This window comes from Humulus lupulus, chromosome 6, assembly GCF_963169125.1.
Source record: "Humulus lupulus chromosome 6, drHumLupu1.1, whole genome shotgun sequence".
Lineage (NCBI taxonomy): Eukaryota > Viridiplantae > Streptophyta > Magnoliopsida > Rosales > Cannabaceae > Humulus > Humulus lupulus.
In genome coordinates this window covers 223,404,085-223,428,018 of record NC_084798.1, presented here as the reverse complement: position 1 = coordinate 223,428,018, position 23,934 = coordinate 223,404,085, and the positions used below count along the sequence as shown (strand labels likewise).

The 23,934-nt window shown below is 32.7% G+C and overlaps 2 protein-coding genes and 1 pseudogene across 2 annotated transcripts in view; 1 reads left to right on the top strand and 2 right to left on the bottom strand.

Annotated features, from left to right (window-relative positions):
* Positions 1–1,007, bottom strand: part of LOC133786233 (wall-associated receptor kinase-like 3) — an 80,373-nt gene extending 79,366 nt beyond the window's left edge. Inside the window, exon 1 of the mRNA XM_062225434.1 lies at positions 924–1,007. The gene's annotated coding sequence lies outside the window, so the exon portion shown is untranslated. The remainder of the gene's footprint in view (positions 1–923) is intronic.
* Positions 1,008–14,055: 13,048 nt separating this feature from the next.
* Positions 14,056–18,781, top strand: LOC133783563 (L-ascorbate oxidase homolog; annotated as a pseudogene).
* A 120-nt stretch (positions 18,782–18,901) lies between these two features.
* On the bottom strand, positions 18,902–23,644 carry LOC133786228 (wall-associated receptor kinase-like 9). Its single transcript, XM_062225429.1, has 2 exons — positions 22,780–23,644; positions 18,902–20,554 (listed from the first exon to the last, which is right to left on the bottom strand). Exons 1-2 carry the CDS (start codon positions 23,642–23,644, stop codon positions 19,326–19,328), a joined length of 2,094 nt encoding a protein of 697 aa, XP_062081413.1. The 3' UTR covers positions 18,902–19,325.
* Between the last annotated feature and the right edge of the window lie 290 nt (positions 23,645–23,934).

Here is a 23,934-nt window from a genome sequence, read left to right as displayed (position 1 = left end):
ATATTTATTTACTATTTCACATATGGATCAAATTTTTAATGATAGTGTACAAATTTTTTATAAATTTTGAATAATTCACCGTCCCTTATACAAATAAATGTAACATTCAATGACAACTTTATAGTCACAATATATATTTTGTGTGACTAAATATTACTTTTAGTAACAACAAAATATTACTTGTGACGAAAAGGTCATACATAATCACAAATTGTCACTAATGTAGTTTTAGTCACAACCTATTATTTTTTAGTGATAAAATTTGTTGTGACTAAAAATACATTTAGTGACAACAAATTGTGATTTTTTTTACAAATACTTTTAGCCACAGACTTCTTAGTGATGACATAGGTAAGATAATTTTTCTTTAGTCACAAAATTTATTACGACTAAAACTAAGATTTTTTGTAGTGCCAAAACCAAGAATCAAACAAATCTATTTGATACAAAAATTTCACGTGCTGAAAACAAGAAAAATGTAATGGTATGCCCCTTTTGGGGATGTATTATAGAATTACACTACATAATAATGGAATTTTTTTGGTGCAAGCAACTTATTTCAAACATAAAAGAAAAAGCATACATGTGTGCAACAAACTATTTAAATTTTGATTTCGACACTCTAAATAATCTCAAACTTTTTGAAAATTTATGGGAATAACACTAAAAATTATGAATTCTGTTATATGTACAAGTTACTTTGCCTTGTAGCTCAAAATAATAAATTATATCTAGAAATGAATTGAATGATTCTGTGTAGAAATTTAAAATAAATACTCTACTTTCTCATAAGTATAAAATAAACTATACATTGAGAAGAAAGTAGATAAATAAGAAATTAAAAAACATCAAAAATAAATATAGAGGGATAAAATTATTTCCAAGAAACAGCAAGATATAGTATGAGTCTATGTGTTACTTACCAAAAGAGATCGAGCGTTTTTTATATTTCCCAGAGAGATCGACAAGGAAAGTGTTAATTATTTTTTCATCAATGAGAAACTAGGAAGGTATATTTGTGTGAGTATATGTGTGTTTTAGTGAGAATATATATAATATTTCAAAGATACATGAAATTAATTTAGGGAAAAAAGAAAAAGAAAAAAAAAAGACTTGTAGCAAATATAGAAGAATCGAGGAAACATCCACAGTTGAAAAGTCTTAGCTGAACCAAGAAAGAAGACTCGAGGAAACAAAAAGTCTTAATTTGCTTAGACCCTACCTTTTTAATTGTCTGTGTTTGGTCCATGTATCATCGACTAGTACTTAATTTGCTTAGACCCTACCTTTTTAATTGTGTGTGTTTGGTCCATTTATTAGAAGATACTAGCCATCATCGACTAGTACTTGATGTGGTCCAGTAGTCAAGTCATCAATCAATATTTATGTTCATAAATTATATGAAAAGACATATTTTAGCTTGATGAACAAGTCATTTATATGGATCAATCAGAATGCTTTAAAATAGTTGGATAAGAATGAAAAATTTGCAAGTTGAATAGGTCCATTTATAGACTTAAGCAAGCTTCTCGTTCTTGGAATCTTAGGTTTGATGAGATAATCAAAACCTATGGTTTTGAACAAAATATTGATGAGCCTTGTGTTTACTAATTAAGGGAAAATCAAATAGTGGTATTTCTGGTTCTTCATGTAAATGATATCTTACTCATTGGAAACAATGTTAAGAAATTATCATATGTGAAGAATTGGCTGAGCACTCAATTCTAAATGAAGGATTTGAGTGAAGCGAGTTATGTTCTAGGTATCCAGATCATTAGGGATAGAAAGAACAAACTCTCAGCTGTATCTCAAGCAACTTACATTGATAAAGTGCTTGAACGTTTCTCAATGAAAAATTCCAAGAAAGGACGTCTACCATCCCGCCGTGGAATTCATCTTTTAAAAAAAAACAGTCTCCCTAGACTCCTGAAGATGAAGATGCAATGAGAAAAGTTCTTTACACATTTGCAGTTGGAAGTCTGATGTATGCTATGTTGTGTACTAGACCAGATACCTGCTATGCAGTGGGAGTAGTGAGTAGGTATCAGTTAAACTCAGGACCGAAACATTGAATAACAGTTAAACATATACTCAAACATTTAAGACAGACTAGGGATTATATGTTAGTCTACAAGGGTGGTGTTTTGAACCTTGTAGGCTTGTAATGGCCCAACTATTTCTAAGACCTTGGACCATTAGATCTACTATACATAGCTACTATTTTGGGAAAGATACATAAGAAATAATATAACTTTATTAAATCTCGAAATATTGTATCAAATACATAATAATAGAAAATATGGCATGGGTACCCATTGTTTAAAACATAAAACATAATTTTAAACTAAAGAAAATTGTTTACAAAACTAAATGCGGAAAAACATGATTTAAAAGACTAAAAATAAATAACTTCATCCTCAATCGACACGCAGTCCACACATTCCATCCACCCTCAACACACAAGCCAAGCTACCAAGAATCCTTCCGCCTTCCATATTCATTTTCCTGCATCATACTAAAAATAAAGTAATGAGCCTAATGCCCAGCAAGGAAAAACTACTAACACCATAAACATACACATAAAATCATATCATAACATATGCTATAAACATATCATAACATATACTAAAAACATATTATAACATATACTATAAACATATTATAACATATTCCATATAAGACTATACTAATAATTGTCATTATGACATGTAATAAATCATCTACGTCCCCTGTCTAATATTTGAGGTATGTTAGATCACATATAATGTATGATAATACATCTACGTCCCCTGTCTAATATTTAAGGTAGGGTAAATCATATGTAGTGTATGATAACACATCTACGTCCCCTATCTAATATTTGAGGTAGGGTAAATCATAACATAACATATTAAAACATAAACTTATCATAACATATTATACATAACATAACATATCATTCAAACATACAAGATCTAGCATATTTTCCTTACCAAAACCGGGATGCGAGAACAAATGCGGGGCTTGGAATACTCCTAAAACCAGCAATAGAATAGTGAGTATTTCTTAAAAGAAAGAGATGAAAAGACTAGAACTAAACCACCAAGAGAAATATTACCGAAAAGACACCTTAAGTTCAAAGAACTTAAAAATCTAACCACAAAACCATAACAAAAGTTAGAACCTGAATGAAAACTAAAGAAACTAAGGAATCAAACAGGATTGAACTTAAGAATATGAGTACCTTTGTTGACCTTATAGATGGCCTAACTTCAATACTGAAATACTCTAATCCTTACTTTCCAAGTGTTTGGTAAAGCTTAAGAATAGTAAAGCTTTTTCTTTCCCAACCCAAGTGTATCTGTTTAACGCCCAAAATGTGACTACACTAAGCGGTAGTTGTAGTATGATCGGGCAGTCGATCCACAAGGAGGTAACCTAAAATCAAAAGGTTAGTAGAAAATAACACAAAAAGTTAGTAACAAGAAGTAAATAAAATTGTAAATGGAAAAAGGTTTGAGATTTTGGTATTGTATTTTTGATAAAGTCATGAAATGAGATAAGTGAAATAAATGTAAGATGTAATCAAGAGTTTGAGAAAATGAAAGGTTTCAAGATTCACCCATATGCTTGTTTAGTTACTTGGCTACTTGATTTACAAAAATACACAAGTAAATAGTTCACATCCCAACATTTACTTGGAAAATCTAACATAAAAGTCCATAGTTTTTCAAACAAAAGTTCATTTGAGTTATAAAGTTCTTTACTTTAAAAGCACAATGTTAATCTTATGAAAAATCTAAAAATGACAAAATACCCAAGGGCAATAATACAATAGAAGATTAGACATAAAATTATGTATCAATATTACTTTTACTAATTAGAAGCACATAGAAAGTGCATGACTAATCCTATATACTATTAGCATAAGTAAATAAAGATAACAAAATAAAGATAGAGATGAAAGAACATAAATAACTCAAATATATTACATTACGAACATAGTAAATCAAAGTAGCAAAATAACATCACTTGCATATGGAATCATCCCTAACCTTTCTAGGAAGATTAGACCATTATGCTCATAATTCTCACAAAATTATAAGAAGTAAATATGAGAAGAAAGTGAGTGGAAATTTTGCTATAGTTTCTCTACTCTAAAAATTACATACCAAATGTGAAGAAAGTGTCCCTATTTATAGATGGAGAAAATGACTAAAAAGAAATTAAACAACAAAATGGAGTTTACAAAATAAATCTAAAATATTAATAATAAAATATGATTTTGAAAAATCAAATCTTATTATTAATATTACCCTAGCTATTTTTGTGTATAGTCAAAATGCTCCTTTTCTAAAATACCACAAAAACATGATCTTTAAAGCTCAAAATAGGAATTTACAAAGCCTAATACCCACAAAACATGGTTGGTGACACAAGAGGGTTTTGACCCATTTTTGGCCAATGAAAACGTGCCACATGGGCGGCTGGGTTGAAGAGAAGGCTGATGGGCTGTTGCAATTTGGGCCAAAGGCTGGGATCCTTGGGCGTGAAGATGTTGCTGGAAGGAGTGGGCCTGCGTTGGGCTGGCCTTTGTTTGGGCTGTTGGGTAGCTTTGTTGAAGGAAAAAGGAAGCTTGGTGATAACTCTACAAAATAGAGTTATTTTACCATATTTTATATGCTAATTGTTACTTAGTTCTTGAGTTTTTAATTAACTTATTAAGTTTTTATGTAATTTTTAATTTATTAGTCTTATTGTAGTTTTCTAGATTTTTATATGTTTTTATAGATATTTTATTATAATATGTTGTAGTTTAATTATTTGAAATTTGTGTTGTTAGATTATAAGAAAAAAAAATGTGATTTTATTGAACTTAATTGCCAAAGTAAATTAAATTTCAATTAGTATTTTCATGGAATCAATATGAGTTATTTTATAATTGAAAATATTTGATTCTAATTTAATATTTACTTATTGTGTAGGATGTACTTTGCAATTTTTTTATGCTTGAAAAAGAAGAGAAAAGGAAATAAAAGTGGCATTTTTGTAGAAAAAGTAAAGAAATTTTGGCATTTGTTCAAAGGCCCATAAGCAGCCCCAGCCCAATGAAGCTCCTCTTGCCATCACTTGCCGCTGCCTCTCCCTCACAGCCATGCTCAATTCTCCAGCCGCCACCTATCCCAAACTCCTCCACCATTCAGCATCACTTCCATCATATAACCAGCCCCTTGGCCAAACGTCCTTCAATATTGCCTAGCTCACGTTCAGCAGGCTCAGCAAAACGGGCTAGCCTAACATCCAAAGCCCATCTCTCTTCCAGCAGCGCCAGGCCCACGGAGACATCCACCAGCCACCAGCTGCTGCCATTTCCTCCACTCGGCCCAGCCCACAAGCCCAACGCATGCCAGCCGCCTGCCACCAGCAGCCAAATAGCTGCATTTTCCCATTTTGAGCCTAAAATTGCCTAAGTGTACCATTTGTCCCCTATGTTCAAAATGTCAACTTTTTACCCATAATTTTTACCCAAAATCATCATCACTCCTACAATTACCCCCTACATACCATATTTATTTTATTTAATTAATCTAATCAATCTAATTAATTTTAAATTGATTATTTTAATAATCTCATTTTGGCTATAAATATGGTATTTCAAGACCATTTGGGGGTGCTTAATTTTTGGTTACCATCTTCCTTTCTCCCATTTTCTCTCTACCATCCTCTCTTCCATTTTGGGTTTTTCAAGAGCATTTTGCAAGTATGTATGTCATTTATTTTGTAATTTCTACTCTAGTTATGTGCTTCTAATCTTTTTCATAAGATTATTAAGATCATAATGAAGCAACTTGTAACTAGGTAATATTTATGTTGTATGTTGATTTCCCTTGTAATGCAACAAGTTTATGGATTTTTCTTCTTCATATATTTCTTTCATCTTAAATATCTTGTATTTTAGATTGTTAGAACATATTTACACTTTGTTCTTCATTAGTGCATAAACATAATATTCTTTGTGTAAGATGTGTCATTAAATTGTACACATCCATGCTTAGAACAAAAATATTATGTTTTGCCTTATAAATAATGTTCATTGATTTATTTGTTATTTTATTAGATTGATTTACACTAAATTCTTTGAAATTATAATTTTGAAAAGTGAAGAAAAATCCTATCTTTTTAGAAGTAATTTGTACTTAAAATTATAAATCTATTTAGAAAATGATAGTTTAAATTATTTTAACTATCACTAAAACTTGGGAATCAATATACTAATAAATATTATTAAACTTACATTTTATGGATTCTAGTATCTTAATAATCTTTTCTTTTAACACTTATTTTCAACTCATTATTGCTTTATTTTTATTCTCTTAAATAGCTTTATTTTTTTCAATCTTTTATTTTATGTTCATAATATTAAAACTCATCACTTTTGGAGCTAGGTTAGAATTTATTACTTTTGATTTAAAATAGTTTTCTCTTTTCAATTTTAGACAACTCCTTTGGGTTCGACATCCTTGCTTACACGATCACTATTCTATATGAACGATTCGTGCGCTTGCGATTTATAAATTTTTAAACATACCCGTTTTGGGTCCATCACTTGGCTGCTTATTGCTGGGAAACGTGGAGTGAAGCTGCTAGGCCGAAGGAGGGACGTTGGAGCCTTCTGGGACGTTAAGAGGTGCATGGCAGAAGTGGTGCTGGAATGCATGGCGAGCTGTGGCAGTGACACCTAGCGGCTGGGCAAGGAGAAAAGATGAGGCTGGGCCTTCGGTTTGTGTAATGCCTCAAATTCTCCGATGTGTCTAACCGCATGAATAGTAGGCCGGGAGGGCCATACTTGCTTAATTATGTTATTAATTGATTAAATGCATGTATATATTGATTATATTATGATATGATGTGAAATGCATGCATACGAGTCCATATTTACAGTTACAGGGGTGTGATGATAATTTGGCCCGTTGAGGGTAATTTGTGTATTTGGGTGCATGATATGATTTGTGAATGAGATTCTATTATTATGGAGATATATTCGAGCTAAGCAACATGAGACGGTTATTTTTAGTGGATTAGTGGTTTTACCATAACGGGGTCAATTTTGGGGTAATAGAAATGTTCATTTGGTGATAAATTGGGAATATTTGAGATCAGGGTGGAATTCTGGAGGTTTTGACTATAATGTCCCCAGGGGTGTTTTCGGGACCCCGATCATTAGGTTTTATTTGAGGTTACTTAAGGTTGAAGTAGCTTATCAGATAGAACATACGATAGAAAACCTCTCGTTCCCCTTCGTTAGTTCATTTTCGCCACCCGGAGCACATTTGACGAAATCTTGAGTTCTAGGAGTCGGAATCGAGTGAAGATCGAGGCATAGCGATGCTAGGAAAGATTAGAAGCTTCTTAACCGAAGGATTCGACGGAAAACAACCCAATAGAAGGTAATCGAAGTTTAAGTTTTGAGTTTTTCCGAGTTTCTAAGCTTTGAATTGATTTTGTGAATTGTTGAGTTTTCGGTTTGTTCGAGCCTTGGGTTTTGAGGGTTTTGATGCATGGGGAAGCTTGGAAACTTTGTTTTGATGATTGGGGAATGTTTAGGTATGTTTTTGGAGGCTTTGAAGTGTTAGAAACGCGGTTGGGAATGGCCCAGGGTTGGGGGCCACGGCCTTGTTCTTGAGCGCCGCGGCCCTAGTTTGAAGAAGCAGATGTCAGGAAATTGGCCTTGTTGGGCGCCGCGGCCCAGGCCGCAGCCCTAGCCTCAGAGAACCTTGGGGGCCGCGGCCCAAGGTGCTAGGGCCGCAGCCCTTACCCTGTTTTCGCCCCGTTTGCTCGTTTTGACCCCGGGAACCTAGTTTTAGGCCTTGGGAGTGTCCTTACTACTTGGATTAGTTTGGATTGATCTCTTGGAGGCTAGATAATGGTTTGAGAACCCTTGATTATCATGATTATTGATGGTAACCCATATGTGTTGTGATTAGGTAACCACTAAAGGACTAAAAGCTAAACCGTTCTCAAAGGTCGTTCTTCTGTTCATTCTAGCTCGAAACAAAGGTAAGAAAACTGCACCCAAAGTGTGACATGCATGGATATTTGTGAGGCATGTTGATTGTATAAATATGGACATGGATTGAATACAGAATCGACAAAAGTGTTAGTATCAGCTGTGAAGCTGTGACTTATTTGTCAGGTTCGGCAGTGATACTGGACACAGGTCAGGTAGCGCTGATTTATTTGTCAGAACGGCCTTAGCGTGAATCACGCATGTAACGACCCAAATTCGCTAATAAGGCTTAAGGGCCTTGACTAGTGTGCCTGGAGGGCATAATGGGAATTATGTATGATTTTTATGATTAAGATGCATGATTATGATTTTAAGCATGTTATATGACTATGTGAATTATTTTATGTGATAATTATGATGTGTGAATTGTACCACGTGGGTGCTGCGATACCAATGTGATGCACGTGCCGGGACGGTCCTAGAAAACTAGATAATGGTAACTAGTGATTTGGTAACCTGCGTAACTGTTAGTAACCATAGAGAGTAACAGGTTTTATTGGGAAAGTGGTAGAATTGTAAAGTTAGGAAAATGACAAGTAAGCCCTTGAGGTCTAGTTAGTAAGGGATATAAATGGAGGGTTAAACTAGTCTTTTGGCAGGGAATAGATGAGTAAGAGCTGAAGGAAAATACAATACGTATAACACTTGGAGAAAGGGGCTTTATGCTGAATGTGGGAGACCTAGAGGAAGAACAAAACTAAGATGAAAGGGAGAGGCTGAATTTAGCTTTTGGAAGGAGAATTAAGGAGTGATTGAAGTTGTCAAGCAAGCTTAGACCAAGAATACTCAGAGGTAAGATTTTGATTATGGTATATCTAAGTTTTAAGTCTGAAATTTTAGATAATGAATGTGATTTGAAGCAAGTTGGTGGCTGGTTTTGTATGGATTTAGAATTGGGAAATCAAAGGGGAAGGAGGTTTAAAGCTAGAGGTTGGACTCACCACTCAAGGTAAGGTTTCTGTGTAATTATTAAGCTTATTTTTGTTAAGGTTTAGGGAGTTTGGAGTGTGGTTTGTGTTTGGGTTCAAGTTGTTTTTAATTCTATGGTTTGAGTTACAAAGCATGAAACTCAAGAGTGAATCTTGGGAATAGTTGTGTGAATGGGCTTGAGTATGATGTTTCTAGGTTGCTGTGGGGTTTATTAAGGATCTAGAGTTGGTTTTGGGACTTAGGATGGAGTTTGGGGTGATTTGGAGTGAGTTAGGCTCGGGAAAAACGCGAAGGAAAACCCAGAATTCTGGGCCTGCGAAGGCGTGCCGCGGCACAGTTTTTGCGTGCCGCGGCGTGGGGCCCCTGACTTGCTGGGTGCCGCGGCACAAGGCCAATTTCAGGACATCAATTTTGGCAATTTTAGGCCTTTGCTCCGGGGGTTCGGGGGATGTCTCCGGGGTATGGTTTTAAGGTTTTGGGGGTCCCGAGAGTGTGGATTAGGTTCCAGGAAGGTAGCTTTGTATTGATTAGTGACAAAGGATGTTTCATTTGTGTTGTGATTAGGACTTTGGAGAGGCTCGGGGTAGAGGACCGTGCTCGCGGCTTCGTGGTATCGGAAACCAATGAATTGAAAGGTAAGAAAGCTGCACCTGAGTATGTGGTTAGGTTGGGACTAAGTGCTCCTTATGTATGTATGCACTGTTATGTGAATATGAATAATCACGTGGACACGATGGGACTAAGAGCTCCCTATATTTGTATATCATGTCGTGTGATGGTATTATTATGCCATAGGACATGCGATTACCGGCCTAAGGGTGTCGGAATCAGTATTTACGCATTGAGGCGCGGCTCGGCCACTGGGAGCTGAGGCAGCTTATTTATCACTGAGCTTGGTTAAGCTGGCCAGAGTCAGTGAGTATTACACTGGGGGCGGCCCTAATGAGCCGAAGACAGTGTGTTAAATAGAGGGTGCGACTAAGGGCGCCAAACCTGAATGTTATTTGATGGATATGACAATCTATTGGTTATGAACGTGAATATTGTGATGTGAATATAGTTGATTGACTGTCTGGATGACAAACTGTTATTACTGATTGGATAAATGTTGTGAAATGTTGAGTTCTTGGTTGAGCATTGTGAAATATTTGATAAGTGTTGCTGATCTTGCTATGTTATTATGCTGTCTTGCTGGGCCTTGGCTCACGGGTGCTACGTGGTGCAGGTAAAGGCAAGGGCAAGCTGGACCAAGCCTGAGGTGGAGAGCTCCAAGGTGAAATGTACATAGCTAGCTGTTCGATCACCACGATCGAGGAGTGGACCAGGACAGGGACTACCTAATTGCTTGTTTTGCCTTAGTATGGCTGGTTATTGTATCTGAGTCTTACAACTTCTATAAACGATTTTTAAACTGGTTTTTTTTATTTGGGATCCCGTGTAACCGGATAATGTTTCTTAATGAAAAATGTGGCTTTTGATACCAAAACGTTTTTAACCCTAGTTCCTTTGTAGCTTCTGCAACACGATTTTAATTAAATGACTTGATTAGCAAGTCTGACACTTTATAAACACACAGTGTAACGGTCTTGGCTATCCAGGGCGTTACAACGCAAGCCAACAGAGATTAGATCTAATCAAATACTAGCATTGAATGACTCAAGGAGTATTAATGCCTGACCGACCTTGAGGGTCGATGAATGAAAAAGAGCTTAGACTTTGTGGTACTAATCCCGAGCCTTGTGACAAAATTCTAAAGTTTTGGGACCAACTACCATTTTTGGTCCCATGGTTACTAATAGTAACCATTAGTAACCATTTGAATACATACACGTGACCATCCATTTGGTCATCACCTTCATCACACATTCAGCCATGGCCACCCATTTTTCCAGTTATCGCCACCTCCTTGCTTGTTTAGTCGTTCGAACTCATCTCTTGGAAGAAACTGGCGCTTTCGAACTTGAAACTCATGCTCGAGCGCTAATAACGTAGCTAGGGAATCTTGTGACAATTGTACAAGTATAATGTTAATATTTGTTAATCCTCAGCATACTCTTTACGAACCTACATTTCGAGAAAGTTTATTTATTCTCAAAATTTGAGTGTAACATGATCATATACATTCACTTTCAAATCTCATATATTCTTAAACTATGACTTCTGTTGACGCCGTTTTTCATCAACAGATAAAAGAAGAGAGCACGTAAACAATTAAAGACAATGGCCAAAAGAAACAAACGAATCAAACACACAGTTTTTACGTGGTTCAGCAGTTAAATCTGCCTAGTCCACGAGTCTCTGTTATTAATCTCAAGATTATCTCTGAACAATTCTTTAGCATGAATTTTCCAGAGTTTTCTCTCAAGGATCAGAATTTCGGTCTTTTACAATGGTGCATGCCTTCTCTATTTATAGAGAAGGATGCAGAATACTATCCCACATATTTTGGGTAGTTACTCTTTTGTGAATAAAAATAAATGGCTTTAAATGCCAATAATCTGATATAAAAGGAAACGTCCCCCAAAGATCAGGGGGCGTATAACTGTATTAAATAATATCCCACAATTCTTGGGGATTTACATAAATTAATGAGGGCTACATCTCATAGTTATAATACTTGTAGATATTCAAGGTGGTTATAGCGTATCTTCAAGGCTCCAGCATTTCTGGTCTCATGTCATTGTGCGAGCCACTGACATCTCCCCGAGCTAACGTTGCTGTCGAGATGGGACATCGAGCTCAAGACCCATGCTCCGAAGTTCCTGAGGATGAAGGTGTTCTCGGAGCTACCTTTTGAGATCGAGGTCATTTCGGGATCACCGCATTCGAGATCATACATCATACTTTGCAGGCTCGACTTACAATCCTAGATCACTCTAATCCTCACGAGACCATTTATTGCGAACTCAGCTTTCGAGGTCATATTTACTATGGCTCGAAATCTGGGTATAACAACTTCACATTTAGGTCAATAGTATTACATGCTATACTATATTAAATTAATTTGTGTTGTAAACTTGTAATAAATTATATATATATATATACACTGCGGTATGAAATAGTTATCCAAATATTATATATATAAAATGTGCACCAAAATGATAAGTGAATAGACAAGTACATGTTCTTTGTAGTATTGGCAATGACATATAGTTGCTGAATCCATGTGAATTGAATTGTTCCTAAGGAAGGTCAATTTTTAGAAGATATTTTCCAAAGTATTTTCATTCATGTGAGGAATTATTAGAAAAAGTGAATGAGAAAAAATATGAAAAAGTATAGGTAATTTAAGAGTGTGTGTATCATTACTACTTTATATAGGTGGGTTTTGTCTTGGTTTTTAATACAATGAATCCAAAAGAAAATGAGGTATACATCCACCAATCAAAATAGAGTACAACACAACTTTTGAAGGTAATACTTGGGTTTGAGAATAGTTTAAATTTTTTTAATGGTTTTTAGTGAAAAAGAGGCAAAGAAGTAGAAAAGGAAAGCTAATAATATCATTTAAAAAAGGGTAGGTAACCATTTGGTATCCTGTATTTTTACAAAGTATCATTTTGGTACCCTCTGTTTTCAATAATACTCATATAGTACCCTGTATTTTAAAATTATACATATTTGGTACCCTAAACTCATATTTAATTAATAAAATTTTACCAATTTAATCAAACTGCTATCAATTATGTAAGTTCTAAATTTAAATTTAATTACTTAATTACATATAACTGATGACAGTTTGATCATATTGACAAAAATTTATCTATCAAATCTGAGTCTAGGGTATCAAATATGTATAATTTTAAAATACAGGGTACCATATGAGCATTATTGAAAACAGAGGGTACCAAAATAATACTTTGCAAAAACATAGGGTACCAAATAAGTAAATTCCCTTTAAAAAAAAAAACCCTTTACATAATTGATTTATATAGACAAATATTTTATTATCAAATTTACTACTAAAATATTAAATTTTCTTTTCTAAACCAAAGTACCAAATGTTATATTTTTTTATATATATTATGTACTACCAACAACTAATTTTTAAAAAAAAGAAAAATTCATTTTTTTCACTTTTTTTTAAAATTACTAGATATAAACAACGTGCAATATGCACATTTGTTTGGTTTTATTTATAAAATTTATTAATTATTTTTATTAAATTTATATTAATGTCATATAAATTTTGAAACAAATATTTTATTTTAATTAAATAATTTATTTATTTTTGTTTAAGTTTATGTTTATTCTATTTTTTGAATTTAGGAGTGACAACAAGAGATTATATATTATATATTTAATGTAATATTAAATATTATATATGTATTTTAAATTTAAGTTTCTGACTAGTTTTAAAAAAAAAAAAGCAATTTGTTACTAATTCACATTAGATTATATTATATATTTATTATGATATTATTATAATAAGTGAGTTTAAGTTTAATTAAATTTTATTTAAGTTATAAAATGTATGATTTTATTATTTTTAAATAATTATCGTTGTAGAATATCTAAAAAATATTATATTTTAATTTGTTTAATCATTTATTATTTTTAAATAATTATCATTGTAAAATATCTCAAAAATATCATATTTTAATTTGTTTAATTATTTATTATATTTAAATAATTATTATTGTAAAATATCTAAAAAATATCTTATCTTAATTTTTTTAATTATTTATTTTATTTTATTTAAGTTTAAGAGATGTTTACAGTTAAATATAAGAATATTCTGTTACATATAAGAATATTCCGTTAAAGTTAACATTAAAAATATAAAAAACCGTTAATATCAAAAATTTCGGTTATCTACACATTTTTTATATATAATAGATATATTAATTTTGAAATAGAGAAATTAATAAATTAAATTCTTGTTTAAAATGAAATTAAAAAAAATATTGTTAACAAATAATGAGTAGAGTACCCGACCACCGACACCACAATTTTCTCTCTTTTTTATTATTTTTTATTTTTTATGTTTCTTTAATTTTGTTTTTATTTACAAAAAATTACATTTCCCTCTCTTTCTTTGTCTTCTTCTCTTCTCTTCTCTCCTGCACAGCACTTATATAAATACCTGCTCTCCCTTTCTTCTTCTTCTTCACTCATTTCTTACCATTGTCCAATTTTAGAAGAGCAAAGCAAACTGAACAATTTGATTCAGTTTCCATGGCGCTGATCATAAGCTTAGCGAGAGTCAAACTCTGTTCTCTGCTATATTTCGCCGCTGCTTCTCTCTTCGCCATTGTTAGGGCTGAAGATCCTTACAGGTTCTTTGACTGGAATGTCACTTATGGTGACATTTACCCGCTCGGTGTTCGCCAACAGGTACTTACCTTGCTTCATATATATTTTTTTTTGATCTGATCTGACTGTGTGGTGAAACCGTTCTGGTCTGTTTGTTTCTAGGGAATCCTTATCAACGGACAATTTCCAGGACCAGATATTCATTCGGTCACTAATGACAATCTCATTATCAATGTTTACAATAGCTTGGACGAGCCTTTTCTCCTTTCTTGGTAAACTAAACCATTCTCTCTCTCTCTCTCTCTGTACTAATCTTAATTTTGCTTTTAGCTAATCTTAATTTAGAAGCATTTAAGCTGATACCTTTATTTCACAATGTGATTATGAGAACTGTTTGGTATAATTCATGTGAATCATGTGATTTTGCTTTATGAAAATTCTGGTTGATCATGACTTTATTTTTAGATCTGGAAATTTCAGATTTCTGTAACCTGATACTCCCTTTTCACTTTATGATATTAAATTCCCCGCAATCATGGCAAAATGGAAAGATTTTCTGCCGAGAAAAACTCCTATCTTGTTGGTTCATTATCAATTCAATTATAGAAAAACAAAGCCTGGTTTGCAATTAGGGTCCCACAAAAAACCATGCTTTTTAGGTGTTTATAGTATCAGTGGCAAAAGTCCAAATCTAGACTATACTCTGTTAGTATTGACTAAACCAACCTAAGTGTAAGTAGGATTAATTTAATGTAGGTATTATTAGTAGTAGATGAATTATTAAACAAAGTATTAGAACAGTGACACTTGAGATTCATTTTCATTTAGCTGTCATTAGTTAAAACATGATTATTCTAATAATAGAGAAACGACAGCTGGTGCAAGTCTAATGGTGACATTTTTATTTTATAAGTGGACAAAAAAGGGAACAGTGGCAGAATTATGAGTAGGAGAAGTAAAAAGGCATTGGCTTTTGTATTTTTTCGAATTTCTATAAATTCTTCTATTCCTGGTAATCTGATACCACAGAATCAAAAGTAGAAAAAATAAGTGGTTTTTCCCTTTGTATTTTTAATTAATAACTTTGGCCACCGACTTCCCAGCTGAATTAATAATGCGTAGCTACTTGCGGTAGCTTCCAAAAATGAGATGAGACACTTGCACATGCAAATTTGGTAGCCATCAATTAAGTCCAATTTTATTGATTCATTATTAGCTGCCTCAAAGTTTGGGAGCTCAAACAACAATGCATAATTAATAATGTCCTATTTTAGATGATGGGGTTTAAATTTTGGCAGGTAGAGGAGTGATGTCGTTTTGTGTGTGGTTATAGGAATGGAATTCAAAACAGGAGAAATTCTTTTGAAGATGGTGTATGGGGAACCACATGCCCAATTCCCCCTGGCAAGAATTTCACATACATTCTCCAAGTGAAGGATCAGATTGGGAGCTTTTACTATTTTCCTTCTCTTGCATTCCACAAAGCTGCTGGTGGATTTGGAGGTATTAGAATCCTTAGCAGACCAAGAATCCCTGTTCCTTTTCCAGACCCTGCTGGTGATTACACTGTTCTTATTGGGGATTGGTACAAGTCCAACCACACGGTATGCACATTTCCTTGTACAAATTATTTATTAGTCGTTCTATGTGCATGTGATCTACTTTTATAGGTACATTGATAGTTTGAAATTAAATACCACCAAGTGGGTGCTCATGCTTATTTATTTCATACCCAACACATTACACAATGAAGTGTGACACTTCTTTTTTAAATAATGCATCTTATTTTAAATAAATAAATATTGTACAATATTTTCATGAAAATTTTGTGTGCCACATCATTACTCTTCATTTAATTTAATGGTTTGAATGGGTCACTTGTGTTGTCTTCAGTGTATACATACTTACTAGAAGGTAATAAATCTCTAAAATTATTTAAGTGTTAGGATTATATTCATTGTATTGGATGGAACACAATTTTAATTCATTGACCGTTTAGTATGCTCAAAATATAACTCCTTCAAAAGTTGTCGTTTCAACCATGTCCAAGTCGTTTAAAGAATGTCTCTCTCATGAGTTGACCATGCTCTGCTCTCAAGTTGCAAGGGAGGTGATACATAAGGCAACTCCAACCCCAAAACAGCATATATATATATATATATATATATACTATATTCCCTCCAACCCAACTCCATATTATATCTCATTTAGCCGTTTGTGAACATTACCATGGCATATATGTTGAGCATTGTTCACACGACAAAAAAACTTTTTTTTCTTCTTATTTTAATATGTGTATATCATTTTTTTTTAAATAAATATATTTATATCTTATATATATTATTTTATTAAAAAAATAATATAATAATAAAGAATATATTTTTTTGTGTAATTTTTGGTGTTGTGGTTGAAATGGAAAAAAAATATGGTGCTAAAATTCTTTAGTTTTAGTGTTGGTGCAACACCATATATGATGTTATGGATTGGAGATGACCCAAGACACGCAATTCAATTTCACAATTATCTTCTTTAACTTGATTATATTAGATGGTAACGTAAGTGATGATTATACTTTGTGTTTGTGTGTAGGATTTGAAAGCCCATCTTGATGGGGTAAGAAGCTTCCTTCTCCTGATGGAATTCTCATCAATGGTCGTGGACCTAATAGTTATTCTCTTACTGTTGACCAAGGTAAGCTCTTAAGCTTCACAAGCAACATAATACGAGCACTCTTATTGCTGGACATGGTTTAGACAAACAAATATTCCCATTACAGGAAAAACTTACAGGCTTAGAATTTCAAATGTTGGGCTGCAAAATTCCCTAAACTTTCGCATTCAAAATCACAAAATGAAGTTGGTAGAAGTGGAGGGAACACATACTCTTCAGACCACCTACTCCTCCCTGGATGTACACGTAGGCCAATCCTATTCAGTTCTGGTGACAGCAGACCAGCCTGGACAAGATTACTACATTGTGGTTTCCACTCGTTTCACCACTGGCCCTGACTACCTCATTACAACCGGTGTTCTTCACTATAGTAATTCTGCTGGTCAAGTCTCTGGCCCACCTCCTGGTGGTCCCACCATCCAAATTGATTGGTCTTTGAACCAGGCCCGCTCTATCAGGTACTTCATTTCATTTCTCCCTTATTATTATAATTGTTGGCCTACTCATCATCTAATAGGACCATGTGTGTGTGACCCATGTTTAGTTGAGTCTTCATTTTATAATAATAGCTAATCAACCAAACTATAAACATAATAATTAAGGATCATATTGATTCATCTCAGGACTAATCTTACAGCAAGTGGGCCAAGACCAAACCCACAAGGGTCGTACCACTATGGTCTTATCCCCTTGATCAAAACCTTCATACTTGCAAGTTCCGCGGGACAAATAAACGGCAAGCAAAGATACGGATTCAACAGTGTATCTTTCATCCCAATCGATACTCCTCTTAAGGTCGCTGACTTCTTCAAACTTGGAGGTTTTCGTGTGGGAAGCATTGCCGATAGGCCTAGTGGCGGTGGATTGTACCTTGACACAGCAGTTCTTGGAGCTGATTATAGAACTTTTGTCGAATTTGTTTTCCAAAACGATGAAGACATTGTACAGAGCTTGCATTTGGATGGCTACTCTTTCTTTGTCGTTGGGTAAGTACATAATAACAATATTCTTACCATATGTTTTTGCAAAATATTATTTTGGTACCTGTATTTTCAAATAATATTCATTTGGTACCTTGCATTTTGAAATCATACATATTTGTTACCATGCATTTTAACATCGTACATATTTGTTTCTCTGTATTTTAAAATTGTACATATTTGGTACTCTAAACTCAAATTTAATTAATAAAATTTTACCACTTTAATCAAATTACTATCAATATACAAGTTACAAATTATATATAACTGCTGACAGCTTGGTCAAATTGATAATCAATTAGGATACCAAATATCTATGTTTTCAAAATATGGGGTATCATATGAGCATTATTGAAAACAGAAAATATCATAATGACAATACTAATTTACAATTGACATGTTTGTTTACTCTTATTCGAGTCTTTTACTTATGATTATCCTTTTATATTTGGTGTCAGAATGGACGGAGGCCAGTGGACAACATCTAGTAGAGATCAGTACAATCTCCAAGATGCAGTTTCACGTTGCACCACTCAGGTAAACACATTCATATCAATTAGAAAATATCAAATTTGGTATTCAATATGTGACAAACTTAATTGGTGGTGAGTGCAGGTATATCCCAAGTCATGGACTGCCATACATGTGGCTTTGGACAATGTAGGTATGTGGGTCCTTTTCAGATCCTTGAGAGGATAGGACCAGTTGCTTACCGTTTAGCCCTACCTCTCGCATTGGCCAGTACCCACAATGTGTTTCATATCTCCTTTCTCAGAAAGTATGTGTCCGATCAATGGGGTTAGCCGCCAAGTCAGTAAAGTCATCATGTTTTAGCGGAGCGTACCCCTTTGGTACGGGAGGTGAGTATTCTCTGGGTCGTGGAGGCCACACGGGGATTAAGACCCCACAGATAACACGATGGCTCAGTTATATGTTTTCAGTATGTTACGCAATACCAAGATTTATGTGAATATGCTAGACATGTTACTCAGTTTAGAGTTTCCAGTTGTGCATTACTGTTATGCAAAGTTTGTTTTGGGTAGTAGAATCATAAGTTGTAACTAGCTTTCTTACTGAGCGTTATAGCTCATTAGTTACTCTATGTGTGTAGGTAAGGGCAAAGCTTAAGAAGCAGTTCAATGTGCTGGAGGGGATTTTGTCTAAAGTAAGCATACTGTGAAGCAACCATACAAAAACATATTCATTAGATAGTTGGCAATACAAATTCGTATAAAAAGAAATAATTAGAAAATTGAAAAGGCCAAAACCATACAAAAACACGAGTACTACTATATTACATAATATCAATGCTTATACAATGAGATGAAACCAAAGTTAACAATATTAACCAATAAAGTATTCCACAGTATAATTGATCTCTCAAATTTGAAACAAAAAGAAAATAAAGTGAAGAGTACTACAAAAGGGATATTACTATTTGTTCACACTTCCAACAATGGTAACTCTTGATGCAACGAGGAGCTAGTAGCATTCCTATCAAAAGTTGATGACGTGGAAACATTCAAAGAGTAGTCTTCAATTTCAAGCGGTGCATATGCTAGCTCTTCATAATCATAATTATGTTGTTGACTACCCTTAGAATCTTTATTATCAATGCCTTGAATCCTCCTCTCTAGCTCCTTTGCTACTTCCTTCATGGTAGGTCGATTCCTTCCACTCAAATGCAAGCATCTCTTTGCAAGGTCAGCAACAATTAAGATCTCTTCTTTTGGCGCATCTTTGAGAACTTGACCATCAAGAATGTCGAACAGGCTACTACTACTCTTTTCCTCCATCGTCATCATGAAATATGTTGCCAAACTTCTTCCTTCCTCTTCTGACCTTGTTGCTGATATTGCTTTTTGTCCGGTCAAGAGCTCGACAAGAACCACTCCAAAACTATAAACATCACTCTTATCTGTGAATTGGCTAGACTGAAAGTATTCTGGATCTAGATAGCCAAATGTGCCATAAACTATAGTGGTCAGGTGAGTTTGCTCTAAGGAGATAGTTCTTGATGTACCAAAGTCTGCAACTTTAGCTCTCAATTTTTCATCAAGGAGTATGTTCGTAGACTTGATATCGCGATGGTAAATTGGAAAAGAAGCTGCTGAGTGTAAGTATGAAAGAGCTCCTGCAACTTCAGTGGCAATTCGTAATCTCATGTTCCATGTGAAAGGAAACTCTGCATTTATGTCATGAATATACTCAGAAAGTGTTCCGTTTGGGATGAATTCATAAACTAGAAGTGGAACATCTGTCTCCAGACAACATCCCAATAGCCTGACAACATTTCTATGATTGATTTGTGTAAGAATGACAACCTCGTTGATGAATTCAGAGAGTTTGGCTTCATCAATTATTTTAGACTTCTTTATAGCAACAATCTTTCCATCTTCCAACATTCCTTTGTACACGGTGCCTTGGCCTCCTTGCCCAAGAACTCTGTCTATATTGAAATTATCAGTTGCCTTCTCTAACTCTTTTGACTCGAACAGCTTCGTTTGATCGACATTGTTTTCACTTGCGTGTATTTGCTGTTCCAACAAAAGGCCGCCATTTCGTTTGAAAAATGCTTTCTTGCGTTTAATTTCTTTTCTTTTCTTTATGAATCTATATAGTCTCCATGTACTAAAAAGTAGAACTAATAATCCAAGAGGACTCCCCACACCTGTTTATCATGTATGAATAAATAAACATAATCATTCATTTATAGAAATATGGAAATTTTTAAAAATTTATTCTTAATTAGTTTGTAATTTTAAATAAGCATAAATTAAATTGAGTTTTTAATATTATTATTTTTCTTCTTCTAAACTTTAATTTTTTGATATAATTTTTATAATAGATAAATTGAAATTTATCAAACATTTAATCTTTTTGAACAATGATTGTTAAAATTGTGTTTTTTTTACTAATTTTGGTAAAAATATTATTTAGGAATATTTGCAGCAAAACTATCCAAAGTTTGAGGATTGTACGTGGCATAAATCCAATCTTTTTTTTAACAGGAAAAATACCCAAAGTTAGTATAATAGTAATTTCGTCACTCTCTGCATATTGATCTCCGTTAGGTGGTGACTAGACCAATTTCTGGTATTTTTCACTGTTAAAAAAAAAGACTGAGTCTATGATGTGTATAAACCTCAAACTTTAGGGTAGTTTTGGTGCAAACTTTCTTATTATTTATTATGACAAAATAGCCTCAATTTGTTTAATTAAAATTTGCGGTAGATATAAAATATATTTATAAATTTTTATTAAAAATATGATTGATTAAAATATATGAATATTAGCAGTAAAAATATATAATTTCTCAACACGTTGAAGTTAAATTCCTAAGTTTTTTTCTTTTGCATTAAAAATACATCCTATTACGCTTTTTTGATAATCTCAGTTACCTAACAGTTAAGATGTGATTATTTCTTTTGAAAATGTGCTATAATTTCTTAAAAATTGATAAATTTAAAAGATATTTTCACTCCTAGTTTTATTCAAATATTAATAAAAAAATATAATATAATAAAGTTCTTTTACTCACAAAATTAATTTTGTGAGTAAAAGAATAAGATTTTTTTGTAAAAATGAAAGTAGGATAGTAGAATAGTTATCCCAATTACATTATTTTATTATTTAATTTGTATATATGCGTGTAATTTTTAAACTTTGTTCAATTATATATTTCCAATATATATTATTATTGATTTTTATTTTTGGTGGAATGAATTCCTAGATGCACTACTATTATGAATTTTTACTATGTTTTAAATTAATTAACCACTACAAAATATTATTTTATGATGAATAGATAATCACACATACACACAAAGAAAATTATAAATATAAATATAAATATATATATATACACATTAGACATACCTATAAAGATGGCCCTGCGTTTATAACTACAGTGATAGTGCCCGAAAGTGTTCACGCAAGTAGAGCCTCCAGGGCAAGACGATCTTCTATCAATGCATTCATTCATATCTGAGAGAATTAAATAGCACATAATTTTTTTAGTTAATATAAAATTTATTAATTATTTATTTTTATATATATAGACTATAAAAAAGATTACTGTAACTAATAATAAGTCCTGACTAATTAAAAAGTGAAGAAATTATTGGTTTTAATTGTTTATTTTGTTAACTTTAATTAAATATTTTAAATATTTAATAAAATATATTTTTAAAATAAAAGAAAAATAAATATTTATTAATTATATTAATATAAATTTAAATATTATAAAATATATCATTATTATTATATTTGATATAAGACTATATATAAAATAAATTTAAATTCAAATTCAAATGTCATTAAATATCATTATTATAAAAATATATAAGATATTTAATAACTATATTAATATAAATTTAAATGTTACAAAATTTTATAATGATAATAATTTATAATCCTAATTTTTTACTAACTATATTAATATGAATTCAAATATTATAAAATATTATTATTATAATAATATTTAATATAAAACTAGACATTTAATACTTACAATAATGTAAAATTAAATATTATAAAATATTATTATAATAATAATATATAATGCATAATTTTAATTTTTATTAAAAAAATTATCATTAATGTTTAAAAATGTTATTATATCATATTTATATATTTTTAAAAAATCATAAACATTTTGTTTTAATTTTTCATTTAATATGTTTATGTTATTTTTTTATATATAATGTTTATTTATTTAAAATTTATACGATAATAATACAAAGTTAATATATATATATATATATAATTGATAAATTTTACAAATAAAACTAACTACCGACGTGGAGATTATTTGTATCTAGCTAGTATATATATAGTAATTGAAAGCTTAATATTTATATACAATTATAATTAATATTTGTGGGAGAGGTTTACCTTGATTACACCCACCCACCAGATAGGGATTCCCTCGAAGTCCATACTCGCACGAACATTGATCTATCCGATCTGAAGAGGATTTTAATAAATTACCATAGTCCTCCGTCGGAGTCCAACAACGGAAGTTGCTAGTTCTGGTTGGCAATGGCATAACATGTGTTTTAAATACATCGAAATACGTACTGTTAAGGGACCAACTTAGTCGGACGGGAACATAATCCAGATCACCAAATGTTTTATGTATATCAATTTCCTTATGAGCTATCAAGAATGCATATTTGCATTGGCTATGATTTGCCGGAGTACCAGAAGAATCATTATCCATGGAGATTTCGACGCTGTCGCCCACAACCTTCGAATTAGGGCTGAGGAAGGAAGTGATACAACATTCAACGCCATTGCACTTACTAAAATCAATAATATTATGACTAGTTGATGTAGTTGTTGTACTATTGGATGAGCATCCATTCTCGAAGAGCATGTTGCCTGACCCTGTTTTGAACGTGGCAAGGACACCACCACTTACTGCAATGAATACATTGTCACTCAAATAGTAAAACGGGGTTCCTGTTAAATTTGCTGATTTTTGCCTTGCCTTGTTTCCGCAATCGAAGAAACTAATGGGGTTTCTCACCACAATCCATTGGGAATAATCGTAATCGGAATAAGGACTTAAATAAATATCAAGTACGTGTAGCTGAGTGTGTTTGAGAACAGGCGTGGGAGAGCTGTTGTTGCAGGAGATTTCGAATCGTTCGTCAAGAAAACAATCGGATGATCCAATTCCGAAAGGGTATGGAATATCTACATTTCCACACTTGCCTTGGCAACCTGGTCTTGCAAGTGAAGCTAGTGTGGACATTATTGTCATTAATAATAATGATCCAATCATAATAACATTAACAAACAAGTAGTAGTAGTAGTAGTTCAACAGACTCATCATCAGTGCCTCTTTCTTCTTTATTGATCACTTATTTGTTATCTGGTATCACATTTAATAAAAAAAACACACATGTATAGTACTTCAATGGTGAATTAAACTTCAGTTTGAATATATAAATAATAAAAAATACTATAAATTGATAAGCAAATATCTAATTAATTAAGATACCATTTTAGCAATAAGTCAAACTAAAAGATATAAGGTTAATT